The sequence below is a fragment of the Ipomoea triloba genome, chromosome 2 (genome assembly GCF_003576645.1).
Source record: "Ipomoea triloba cultivar NCNSP0323 chromosome 2, ASM357664v1".
NCBI classification, from domain to species: Eukaryota; Viridiplantae; Streptophyta; class Magnoliopsida; order Solanales; family Convolvulaceae; genus Ipomoea; species Ipomoea triloba.
Genome location: NC_044917.1, coordinates 22,845,543 through 22,859,429, shown reverse-complemented (window position 1 = coordinate 22,859,429; position 13,887 = coordinate 22,845,543). Strand labels below are relative to the sequence as shown.

Sequence of the window (13,887 nt, the reverse complement as noted above, 5' to 3'; positions counted from 1 at the left end):
ACGTTCAGGCAATCATCAAACAAATAACTATGGCGGGAGGTTAGATCCTATATTTCATATACTTTACTTCAGTTTTATTCTTACAGTTGGTATCAAAGCAAAATATAATCTCTACCTAGTTGATTAGTTTGTTTGTGTATGCAATTTGAATATTATTATTCTGTTAAATGCATACATATATTTATGTTTGCTATTTTTCCAGTATGTACATATATATTTGGTTTCATATATGTATATATATACATGAAAATTTATCCGAAATATTTTTTAGAAAAATATTATTGTTTTTCGAAATATAAAGAAATAATTTCGAAATGAAAATAAAAATCAATCTACTGCCTATATATATATATATATATATATATATATATATATATATATATATTTATGTATACACATATGAGTACAAAATTTATACATACAAACAAACCTACTGCTTATGTTCCCCGGAGAATCGCTGGATTAGTTCTCACGTCACGGTCTCCGTTTGGTGGCGAAGCTCGAGATGGCGGAGGTGGGTGGTGGCAGCGTTCACCGTTGGACGCTGGATATGGCGACGACGTTGGCATTGCGACGGAGAGATACGGCAGTGGTGAAGCTGGGATTTCCGGCGACGTCGTTGCTTTGTCTTCTCCTTCAGGCGACGCCGGCCACAACGCTATTCAAGCTCCAACTGACGACGGCGTGGCTGTGTCTGGCGGAGGGAGACGACGAGGAATCCCAGCTCCGGCCGATTTCTCTTCCTCCCCATTTGGCGCCTCTGTCTCTTTCTCTCCACTGTTTTGGATGCAAAATATTAATCCGTATATCTCTATATATAAAATAGCAACAAGAGCAGCATTAAATGCAGTTTTTTACAAGTTCCCGCCCACTTAGAAACGGCGACGTTTTGCATGACTATCCTGAGCAGCTTTAAAAAATTCGGTTCTAGAAGTATTAAAGGCAACAAAAGTAGATATTTAGGTCAATAGTATGTAAACAAATTAATTGTAATTTCTTAGGAAATCCAATCGTTTTTGACGATTCGAGAATCAAGGAAACCATTATCGGGAATTCAAAACTAATTAATATACATTTAGAACTCTTTCACTCTCAGACTTATATTACAGACATTATATAAAGGCTTAACTATCTATGTAAAACCCTCCCAAAATTTCTTCTTTGCTTTCATTTACATTATTACTTTTCACGATGGGAATGTAATGTCTGGCGAATCACGAGTTCTATGAAGGTTAGAGCCATACTTCCGTCGTGGAAAGGGAAGGCTCTTCCAAAAAAAAAGAGCAAAGAAGTCATCTTCCACGACGAACATGTAAGATTTTTTTTTTTCCATTAATCTGCAAAAAAGAGCAAAGAAGTCATCTTCCACGACGAACCGGTAAGATTTTTTTTCCATTAATCTGCAAAAATGAAGGCATTCTGATTAATATATTGACCAACAACGTAAATCGATATTTCAAATGGTAACAATTCATATTAACATGGCAGTGTCATTCATACTCAGATTTCTAAACGATTTATAGAACAAAAGGGAGACATCTTACGGTATTAAATGAATTGCTTTCTATTCTTATTTTTTACCCTAAAGTATGTTTTTAGGGTTATATTATATGTATGATTTTTTTATATTCTTTTTTTTGTATTTTTTTTTGCAGGAATCAAGCTATGTAACAGAGTAGTATATATGTACCAGTTGATATGTTGAAGGTTATCTCTATCTTCCACAATAAAAAAGAGTATCCAGTAAAGGTCGATTGTATGTATCAGTTTCTTTGTTGACTTAAGTTCATTGTTCATATTACATGAACTATTGAAAATATGAATATGTTCCTGATTTTTTTCATTGTGTTTTTTTTTTCTTTATGTTATGTCCAGTGTTCATATAACAGAGTAGCATGTACCAGGTTTTGTTTCTTTAACTGTGTAGTTTAAGAAAAAGTTGTGGTTCTTCTCCTTTTCAAGTTCGGTTTGAACTTTAAGTGTTATTGTAATAGCTTTAAAAAATGAAACCAGTAAAAAACACTCTAATTCACATCAAACTTCAATATCAAAGCTAACCGCAAACATAAAACTGGAAAGGGATAATAAATGAATATATAAAAGCACATACCTACAAAATGTGGGAATGCTGGTATGTTACTCACCCTGCAAGATAAATTGATTCAACTTCATATAGTAATGAATAAGATACCCAGGTGAATTATTTTCACCTGGGTTACATATGCATTGTCTCATAATACTTTGTGCACAGGATGAATTATTTACCTAGATGTTAATAACAGTGTATTCTTTGACCTGTAAAAACATGAAATAGAATGTGTTAGGCGTTGTATGGGTAAAAGAAATAACATGAAACATGCAATACATATTTTTACAGTTAATCATGTCATGTATATTCATATTACTAGGAATGCATTCACAGCATTGCAACATATTGTATCATATGTCAATAAGAAGCTATCATATGTCAATAAGAAGCTAAGTCTTATACTTTTTTTTTTTGAATACTACTAACTCTATTACAATGCAGTATCTGTTCATAACTATTTTCTCAACCTATTGAAGCACAAGAGTCAGTATTGCCTCCACTGAGGCTCGAACCCACCACCTCCCGTATAAAGCTAAGTCTTATACTTAGGTTGTTGTTTAAAAAATACAGAATATTGCTTCATTGATATTGTCCAAATTCAAAGTTACTATAATATAGTCTACACTTCAGGTTTGTTGTAATTATCTTCCAAGATAACCTGTCAGATAGTGGCATATAGATTGAAAATTAGTTTCACAAAATATTTGATAAGATATCACAAAATACTAACCTTATATCAGAGGTTTTTGTTCCTGTAAAGTACTTGTAGGGCAAATGAGTTTGCACTTTGGTGTTTTTTACATATGCAAGGCAAATGAGTTTGCACTTGGGTGTTTTTTTTCATATTATGTTTGAACTTTTTTTCAGGTACTGGACAACATAGAGCAAGGATCAATGCTACAGGAGGACATGGTCTAATGATAATGCATTACCGGTTTGAAAAATTTGTATGTCTGTTCCTAAATTTTTATATCAGTAGCAGTACTCATGTAAAACAAGCCAGATGTAATTTTAATTCTACATTACATTAATAAATCGTTTGAAGAGTACCTGTAGTACTTTGTAGAGTAACAAATATTGTTATCCATGTTCAGATGCATTTATTGTACCTGCAAAGTCAATTGAAATTAAGTACTTCGTATATCATTTTAATTAATCTTTTACACTAAAGTGAATTTAAAGCTTATCAATATTACAACCTTAAATGTATAACTCTAATTCATTGAAGACAGCAAAGGGTCTTAGTATACAAAAATAATTATTGTGTATCTCATCAATACTTTGTAGAGTTACAAATACTTTTAGCCTTCTTGAGGTGTAATTATTTAACCTGGAAAGTCAAGTTAAAGAAATTTAATTTTTGAGTTTCTTTCCATTTTTATAATGACAACCTGGGAATGAAATTATAAATTAAAAAAAAACAAGCAGAATGTAATTATTTAACCTGTATAGGCTTATTGTAGCATGATACTCAAAGTGAGAGCCTTTGAAGGATTGTTCATACAAGCAGTACAATTCAGTTCAAGACTTTATATCAAATTGCAAGAATGCGAAAAGACTTCGATGTTCACCATGGGCAATGTATAAAGTCCACAGCCAAAAGCAACAAAAAGCTCAAAGATTAAAGGTTTACACAACACCTCTAGAGAAACCATCACAGAGCAAATCAAAAAGTTTTAATCATAAGGGAGAAGCTCGACTATTTTGTAATCAAACAGGCATGTATCTATTGCAAATCAGACAGTCTCAGATCTGATGGTATATCAAACATGCATGTATCTATTTCGAAGATACGAGGAAAACATAGGTTAAATCACACATGCGATTATAACATTGAAAACATCTACATATCCATAGTTCATTAAATTATAACGATTACGTTTATACTCTTCATTCCGTGCATCCTACATATTTATATTATAGTATAGTAGGAACTAGGAATTCATAGTATTATTACAGTAAAATAAATATTACTAAAAAAAAAACTTATCTTTAACGGGCCCTTTCTTTCTACACTGCTGGATGATTTTTTGAACCTTCAAGATGTGTGCATGTTGAAATACAGAACTGCAAACTGCTTAATTTTATCTTCAATTCATCCTTGATACCTAGGGGTATTTAGATCTGCAGTAGAACGACTTAGGGTTTGGATGTAAGCATTTAAATTGGCATTTTGTGTTCGATAAACACAATTAAACCATCTAGATTGTGTAGATTTTACCTGGAACAAAGGCTAGGCCGATGGATGTCGCCGAACACGTATCGCTACATTGTCAGGTCTTTTTTTTGTTCTGATTTAGGTCTTTACAATACTGGCTTCACCTCCACACTCTATTTGAGGGATTTCCTTTGAAGTTTCGCAGGCGTAGCAGGTCAGAGTTTGCTGTCTAAAATAGGAGACGCAGAGAGGGTTTTGGAAAGCGAAGATGAAGACGCGGAAATGAAATGGCAGAGATGAAGGCATGAAGTTGGGTTGAAACGGGTTGGGTAGTATTTATAGTTGGGTTGTGGGTTCTATTGGGCTAGATAATTGAATTGGGCTGCATCCCATTAACATTATTATTATTAGTTGTTTTAAGTATTATTATTATTAATTATTAATATTATTGTTATTATTATTATTATTAAATTATTAAATTAAATAAATAATTTTATAAATATATGTGTGTCTATATACTGTATTTTCATGTGAATATGATTATTACTACAATTAGTATTGTTGCTATTTTTTCAATTAATTCTTAGTAATTTATTTTTCTTTTTGCAATGAAGTTAATTTATGATGCAGTGTATGGTTAATGAATTATGGTAATCTTGAATTGAGGTTTTTTTTTTTCTTTTCAATTTTGTAATTTTTTAGGATGGATCATGCAATGGGTTTATGAAGTGGTATGATTACCTAATGTGTCCTACGTCAAAGAGGATTATACCTACGCTATTGAGGAGAATTAACAAGTATTAATTAAATAATAAAAATTTATAAATGGATAGACCTAATATTTCCTTTCTTTATATATGAAATGTTGTATACAATGAGGTTTTTAAGAATTTTTAACTTTAATATATAAATTGTAGTTGCTACTATTGTAGTGATAATTGATTATTTTACAAGAATAGTATGGAACAATTAGAGCTTAGCTGTAGACAAGAATGTGTATATATATGCTCCAATAAATATCATTACCACCTTAAATATCCATTGTTATTTTAATTGCAAATCTTTATGATCGTAATGTTATAATAGTAAGTGAACAACAAAATTTAAAAAAATAGGGAGGGTGGTTTGGGTTTATCTGGGTGGGTTTTTGTTTTTATATGGGGCTTTAATGGGTCGGGTTTGGTCCAATAGTATTGGGTTAGTCATTTGGGCTAATATATATATATATATATATATATATATATATATATATATATATATATATATATATGAGTAGAATAATTATTAATATATGTTATTATATTGGGTAGAGAAATTATTATTATTAAAGATTGAATTTATGAATGTAATTTTATATTGTATAGTTCAATTAATATTATATTGATTTTAGTTCTAATAAAAGATTCGTTTTGTAATTTTTAAAAAATATTTCAACCATTGCCTTGCCATTTTAAAATTTTTGTAGTAATGTAATTAGTGTTAGTATTATTGTTTTTATTATTTTAGTATTTTGAATAATATTATTGTGATAAGTATTATTATTGTTCATCTTCCATCTTTCTTAGTATTGCAAAATATATTTTCATTACTTTGTTTCTTATTAGTTCTCATTATTGTGAATAATATTATTGTGTTAATTTGTTATTTTATCACAAATAAATTGTTGATAACTGCGAAGCTGATAATATGGGACGAAACACCAATGATGCACAAGCATTGCTTCGAATGTCTAGATAGAACTTTGAGAGATCTAATGCGGATCCAAGATTGCAATAGTGGTAGTAAGACATTTGGTGGTAAACCGATGGTATTAGGAGGTGATTTTAGACAAATACTACCGGTTGTGCCTAAAGGGTCAAGACAAGATATTGTTTCTGCAACAGTAAACTCTTCTTACTTGTGGGTATCATGTAAAGTCTTGAGGTTAAGAAATAATCTTCGCCTAAATACAGATGAAGAAGGTGCTAATATGGAGGATATTAAAGATTTTGCTCAGTGGTTGGCCCAAATCGGTGATGGTATTTTGGAAGGCCTGAATGACGGCTATGCCAAAGTTCAAATTCCTCAAGAAATGTTGTTGTCATCGACTAGGGAAAACATAGCAACAATTGTGGATAATATTTTTTCAATGTTCAAAGAGGGTCAATGAGGTCAACTAGTATATGTCTAAGTTAACTAAACGTTGAGGAATTACATATTTGAGTTCTGACACAGCGTGCAAAGGAGATGGTTCAAGTAATGTACCAGTTTGTGCAGACAAACCTTAGCATTTGAAAATCCATTGAAGGTGTAATCAAACAATAAAGTATAGGAATAGTCTATTTTGATTTTGATCTATTTTATTGTATGTATATATTGTATATATATTTTTAATTTGAATTGTAGTATATAGTAAAAGACTGTTATAATAGTTACTAAGTTTGCATTTTTATAATAAATGATAAATTTATCAAGTTTATTGAATATATTCTTTTTATGTATTCTTCTAGGCAAACATATATCAGTGATAAGTAACTCAAACTTTAATGTTCTCTATTTTATATAATTTGGATTAAAAATTATAAAGTTTACTCTTAAGTGTGATTAAATTCGCATAGCCATGTACTGGGGACCACATAGCAACAATTGTTAATAGTATTTTCCCAATGTTCAGAGATGGTGGTTGTCATTAAGAGTACATAGAAATTCGCGCAATTTTGGCTCCAACGCTAGATGTGGTCAATGTAGTCAATGAATATATGACAGATTTGCATGTTGCTGATAGTAGGACGTACCTAAGTTGCGACATGGTATGCAAGGCTGATTCAAATAAAGGCATCCTCTATGATATGCACACTCCAGAATTCCTTAATGGCTTGAAAGCATCTGGCATACCTAACCATGCTTTAACTTTAAAGGTGGGATCTCCAGTCATGTTGTTGAGAAACATAGATCACTCAATAGGACTATGCAATAGCACAAGACTTATCATTACTAGGGTATCAGATAATGTTGTTGAAGCGAAAATTGTGACCGATAACAATGCTGGACAAATTGTGTTGATACCAAGGATGTCAATGACCCCCACTAATACAACATTGCCGTTCAAATTTCAAAGAAGACAATTCTCGTTAGTGTTGGCATATGCAATGACCATTAACAAAAGTCATAGTGTTGGCATATGCAATGACCATTAACAAAAGTCAGGGCCAAACGTTAAAGCAGGTTGGGTTACTCCTAAGGAAACCAATCTTTGTTCATTGCCAAACTATATGTTGCTGCTTCAAGGATTAGCGACCCTAAAGGGTTAAGAATTTTAATACCCAATGATGGTGGAGAGAGTAGTAATTATACTACGAATGTTGTGTATCATGAAGTTTTTAATGATTTGTAAATGTGTAATATTAAAGAATAAATTTCTTTTAATAAACGTTTTGCATCATTTATTCCATTGCAATTGATTAAAAAATAAACTATTACATAATAGCATTAAATACATCTGTGCAACGCACGGGTACAATACTAGTAACAGTATAAAGCTACTAGGTTTGGTTAATTGAAGATCAATATATGCTGAATTATAATGATGGGTTGTTATGTTGTTTTGGGTTTGGCCCAATACGGCCAAGCCCATATTGGGCTCATTACAATTATAAAAGGGCCTATATTTGTTTGGCTCAATTAAGTGAACAAGATTGTTGGATTATTTTTCTTGGACCAAGTTAGGCCCATTTCGGCCAGCCTAGTCAACAATTAAAATGGGCTTATTTAGCTTATTTAGAGCATTTAGTCTTGCTTTAAATTGGGCCTATTTTATTATTGGGCTTGATTAAGTATTTTCCTACATCATATTTGGACTTCTTATATATATTTAATTGTTCAATTTAATTCTTTATTAATTTATTAAATTATTATTCAATTTTGAGCAAATATTGAGTTCTACATTTGCTATATGAATTTTTTTTTAATTTAATGTGGATTATATTAAATTGCTTTAAGTATTGCAATTTAATTATGAAGTATGAGTTGATAATTTGCATAATCTGAGTATGCTATTTGTATATTTGTTGCAATAATTATTTGACTGTTATAATTATGCCTTTAGAAAAGCATGTTCTTTAAGGAAGAATTTAGAGCCTTTTAGGACTGAATTGTATGCTTATTATGCATGTTTTAGTGCCTTTTAGGTGAATTTAGTGCCTTTTAAAGCCTATTTAAAGCCTTATCCTTAGGTGAATCTACATTCTTAGATCAACCAAACGATTTTACTTCAAATATGAGAACACATGATTTAGGAAAGTTTCTTGGGGAGGAATACTAGTTCCCTAGCCCTGGCTTAAAACGCCTTGCTGGCTAAAACCGCCATATTGCTACTAGTCCCCTTGCGACGCTACTCTGTCTAAGGAGTTGATTTTTAATGGCGCCTTAGCACCAACCAACTTTCCTGGGAGTATACCTAAGGATTGTTAATCATGTTTTGGTTTAATTTGTTTGATTAGGTTTTAAATACCCTTGCCATTGTGATTATATTTAATTTTGGTAAATTAAAGAATAGCCACAACATCTTTCATTTACTGAAATTACATATTAAGTATTATTAATCACATAAAGTTTAGGTAAGAACCTTGTAGTTAACTCTGCGTTATATGGCAAAATTTAGCCCACAGGCAATTTTGTTATATTTGTAGGGTTAATTAGGATGAAATACTAAACTATGATCATAATTTGCCCGTAGGGATTATGTATCGGCATATAGTTTGGTAGGCTTGTCATTAAGGGTGGAAAAACCATACCCAAACCGTACCCATTCCGTTTCCACCATTCAGTTTTGATAAATTCATTATGCGTAAGAATTTAGCCCACAGGCAATTTTTATGGCATACGAATTTATCTTTTACATAATTTACATTGGTAGTATTATGTACTTCAGTTACTCTCTCTATTTTGAGCCTCGAAAATTCTAACTAAGCATTTATTATTCTTTACAGAACCTACTCAAATCCCAACTCAAAATACAATAATGATTGACGTTCCTATGCTAAGCGATGAAAATCACCAAGAGTGGAAAGACGTTGTTCTCCTACACTTAGGGTTGATAGAGATGGATTTCGCTATTCAAAATAAAGAGCCTCCTCCTATCACTGATGATAGCACTGAGGATGAAAAGAAATTTCACGCGCAATGGACTAGGTCCAATCGGTTGTGTGTATATTTCATTAAGACACGAATTCCAAGAAGTATTCGTGGCTCATATTTCATTAAGACACGAATTCCAAGAAGTATTCGTGGCTCAGTTGACCATTTGACACGAATTCCAAGAAGTATTCGTGGCTCAGTTGACCATTTTGATAAAGTCGAACCAAGTATTCGTGGCTCAGTTGACCATTTTGATAAAGTCGAACCCTTGTTCAAAGCTATTGATGACCAATATGCTACATCAAATAAAGCTTTGAAAGCTATTGATGACCAATATGCTACATCAAATAAAGCTTTGGCAGCTATTGATGACCAATATGCTACATCAAATAAAGCTTTGGCAAGTACTCTAATCATGAAGTTTGTTGGTCTTCGTCTTTCCACTGTCAAGGGCACGCCCAAACACATCATGCAAGTCAGGGATATTGCAGCGCAATTGAAGAAGCTGGGAATAATTTTACCGGATACCTTTGTTGTGCATTTTGCACTCAACACCCTCCCTCAGCACTATAGCCCCTTTAAGATTTCCTACAACACACATCAAGACAACTGGACTATCAATGAGTTGATAACCATGTGTGCACAAGAGGAAGAAAGGCTTAGTGAAGAGGTTGGGGAGACTGCTATGTTGGCCACAGCAAAGCCTAAAGGGAAATCTGGGAAAACTAAGGGATTCACTTCAGCAACAAAGGGGAAACTGACCCCAAAAGCTGGCATAAAGAAGATACAAAAGTGTTTCTTTTGTAAAAAGAAGGGGCACATGAAGAAGGATTGTATCAAGTTTAAGAAGTGAATGTCCTAGAAAGGTAATATTTCATCTTCTTTTGTATGTTATGAATCCAATATGTCAGAAGTTAATACTAACTCGTGGTGGGTTGACTCTGGTTCAACAATCCACATTGCAAACTCCTTGTAGGATATGACAAGTCTAAGACAACCAACGGGAACTGAGTGTAAAATCTTCTCTGGAAACAAGATTGCAAATTAGTTTTGAATAATGGCTTTGTTTTGACATTAAATAAGACCTTTTATGTTCATAGCTTCTCTAGGAATTTAATTTTAGTTTCAAGACTTGTACCCTTTGGTTTTAAATTTGAATTTAATGACAAGTATTTCAAATTATTCCATAATTCTACTTGTGTTGCTAATGGTACATTGTCTGATGGTCTTTATCGTCTTAACATAAAGAATGATTTTGTTCACAATTCTTTACATGTTCAAAATGGCACCAAACGGTGTAGTATTGACGAAAATTCCTCAATGTTGTGGCATCGGAGATTAGGACATATCTCCCTTGAAAGAATTAAAAGATTGGTAAAGGATGGAGTTCTTTCCACTCTAGACTATACCAATTTTGAGAATTGTGTTGACTGCATTAAGGGTAAGCAAACAAACAAGTCAAAGAAAGGTGCCAATAGAAGTTCAACGTTGTTGGAAATTATTCATACTGACATATGTTGTCCCGATATGACTATTTCCGGTCAGAAATATTTCATCACCTTTATTGATGACTACTCAAGATTTACCTATGTGTATTTACTTCATAATAAACACGAAGCATTGGATGCCTTTAAATTATTTAAGGCTGAAGTTGAAAACCAATGTAACAAGAAAATACAAATAGTTAGATATGATAGGGGTGGTGAATATTATGGTAGATATATTGAAAATGGACAAGCACCTGGTCCCTTTGCTAAGTTTCTTCAAGAGCATGGGATTTTTGCTCAATACACCATGCCTGGCTCTCCAAACCAAAATGGTGTAGCTGAAAGAATAAACAAGACCCTTCTTGATATGGTGCGGAGTATGCTAAGCAACTCTAAGCTTCCAAAGTCATTGTGGGCTGAAGCACTTAAGACGGAAACGTATATATTAAACCGCGTTCCAACCAAGGTTGTCCCTAAGACACCATTTGAGTTATTCAAAGGTTGGAAACCGAGTTTGCAACATATGCGTGTTTGGGGATGTCCGTCTGAGGTGAGGATTTATAACCCACACGAAAAGAAACTTGACCCAAGGACAATTAGTGTTTTCTTTATTGGATATGCACAATCATCTAAGGGTTATAGGTTTTATTGTCCATCTCATACTACTAGGATAGTGGAATCAAGGAATGCTAAGTTTCTTGAAGATGACTTAATCAGTGGGAGCGATCGATTTAAGGACTTAATTCTTTCATTTGATCATATGGACTCTCAGCCTTCTACGTCATCTAGTGGTGTTGTACTTATCCGCAGTGCTCTTTCAGTTCCGCCTGTAGATATACAGCCCACTATTGAGATTCCACAAGCTGTTGAGGCTCAGCCTTTGGAAGAACCAGTTCAGGACTTACAGCAACCCCCTGAACCGGATTTTGAGCCAACGGTTGAACCAATTCAGGATTTACAGCAAGATCCTGAACCGATGCAGACTGAGCCAATTCAAGAACTGCTCCCAGTTCCTGAAGAGGTTGTTGCCCCACAGCCTATGCAAGGTGGTGGTGATCCAACTTTAAGATGGTCTACACGAGTAAAACAATCAGCACTTCCTAGTTATTATGTTTCATATCTACAAGAATCTGACATTGGAGCTGAAAATGATCCTGAAACATTTTCTCAAGCTACAAATTGTGCGCAATCTGACTTATGGTATAAAGCCATGATGGATGAAATAAATTCCATGAAGAGTAATGGGGTTTGGGAACTTGTTGAATTGCCTAATAGGGCCAAGGCTATTGGCTGCAAATGGGTCTTTAAGACCAAAAGAGATTCATTAGGCAATATTGAGAGATACAAGGCCCGACTTGTTGCGAAGAGATTTACTCAAAAGGAAGGAATCGATTATAAGGAGACTTTCTCTCCTGTATCAAAGAAAGATTCACTTCGAGTCATTTTGGCTTTGGTTGCACATTTCAATCTTGAGTTGCAACAAATGGATGTGAAAACTGCCTTTCTTAATGGTGATCTAGAAGAGGAGGTTTTTATGAAACAACCTGAAGGTTTCTCTTCTAGGGGTGGTGAGAACTTAGTTTGTAAGCTTAAGAAATACATATATGGACTAAAACAAGCTTCCTGACAATGGTATATCAAGTTCGATGGGGTAATTTCTTCATTTGGTTTTGCTGAAAATCATCTTGATCATTGTATATACCAGAAGGTAAGTGGGAGTAAAATATGCTTTCTTGTCTTATATGTGGATGACATTTTGCTTGCCACCAATGATAAGGGATGCTTCGTGATGTGAAACAATTCCTCTCTAAAAACTTTGATATGAAGGATATGGGTGATGCCTCTTATGTTATTGGCATAAAAATCCATAGGGATAGGTCTCGAGGTATACTGGGTCTATCTCAAGAAACCTACATCAACAAAGTGTTAGAGAGATTTCAGATGCAGAATTGTTCACCAAACGTTGCCCCCATAGCAAAAGGGGACAAGTTTAGTCTGGATCAATGTCCAAAGAATGATCTTGAAAAGGAATCCATGAAGAACATCCCATATGCTACAGTAGTTGGGTGTCTTGGATACATTCAAGTCTGTACAAGGCCCGACATAGCTTTTGTTGTCGGGATGCTAGGACGATACTTGCATAATCCAGGTTTGGACCACTGGAGAGCTGTGAAGAGAGTTTTGAGGTACCTAAAAGGAACTAAGAGTTACGTGTTTGGGTTTAAGTAGGCGGACATGCTAGATGTTGTTGATTATTCTGATGCGGACTTCGATGGCTGTATTGATTCTCGAAAGTCAACTTCAGGGTGCGTCTTTATCATGGCTGGTGGGGCTATCTCGTGGAGAAGTGTTAAACAATCTTTAATAACTACTTCTACTATGGAAGCCGAGTTCGTTTCCCTTTACGAGGCTACATCACAAGGTGTGTGGCTCAAGAATTTCATCTCTAGGCTTAGAGTCATGGACTCTATATCTAAGCCATTGAAGGTCTATTGTGACAACTTAGCTGCAGTCTTCCTGGCTAAGAATGACAAAAGTGGGAGTCGAAGTAAGCACCTCGACATCAAATTCTTAGCTATTAGGGAGCGTGTCAAAATAAAGTTGTAATCATTGAACACATTAGTACTGAGTTGATGTTAGCAGATCCCTTGACTAAAGGCATGCCTCCATTTAAATTCAAGGATTCGAAAGTGTTGTTTTCAATTCGACATGCCTTGGAACCAGAGTCACTGGATCATTTGATGAAGGATTCGAAAGTGTTGTACCTCTTTGGCAAACTATTCTGACCAATAATATTCCTGGGATTGGTCAGGGTTGTATTGCTTGGCTCTGTGATATCTTATCGAGGGGGGAAGCAGTGCTTAAACTACGTATTATAGCAGCCTGGTGGAGTATTTGGCGAGCTCGAAATGAGCTGGTGTGGAATGGCAAGCCCTGGCAGTTGAATACTGTGGTGAATGAAATCTAACGTAGCATGGAGACGTGGCAGAATTTGGGGAATATTACAGTTGCAACGAGCATTCCCTCACATGCATGGC

The 13,887-nt window shown here is 34.1% G+C and overlaps 1 protein-coding gene across 1 annotated transcript; it reads left to right on the top strand.

Annotated features, from left to right (window-relative positions):
* The first annotated feature begins 6,985 nt into the window (after nucleotides 1-6,985).
* LOC116010925 lies at nucleotides 6,986-7,423 on the top strand. Its single transcript, XM_031250419.1, has one exon. The coding sequence runs from the start codon at nucleotides 6,986-6,988 to the stop codon at nucleotides 7,421-7,423; it is 438 nt and encodes a 145-aa protein (XP_031106279.1).
* Nucleotides 7,424-13,887: the final 6,464 nt, after the last annotated feature.

Bases quoted from the DNA above. Each gene is read 5' to 3' on its own strand.
- LOC116010925 (XM_031250419.1), top strand. From the start codon at position 6,986: ATGACAGATTTGCATGTTGCTGATAGTAGGACGTACCTAAGTTGCGAC.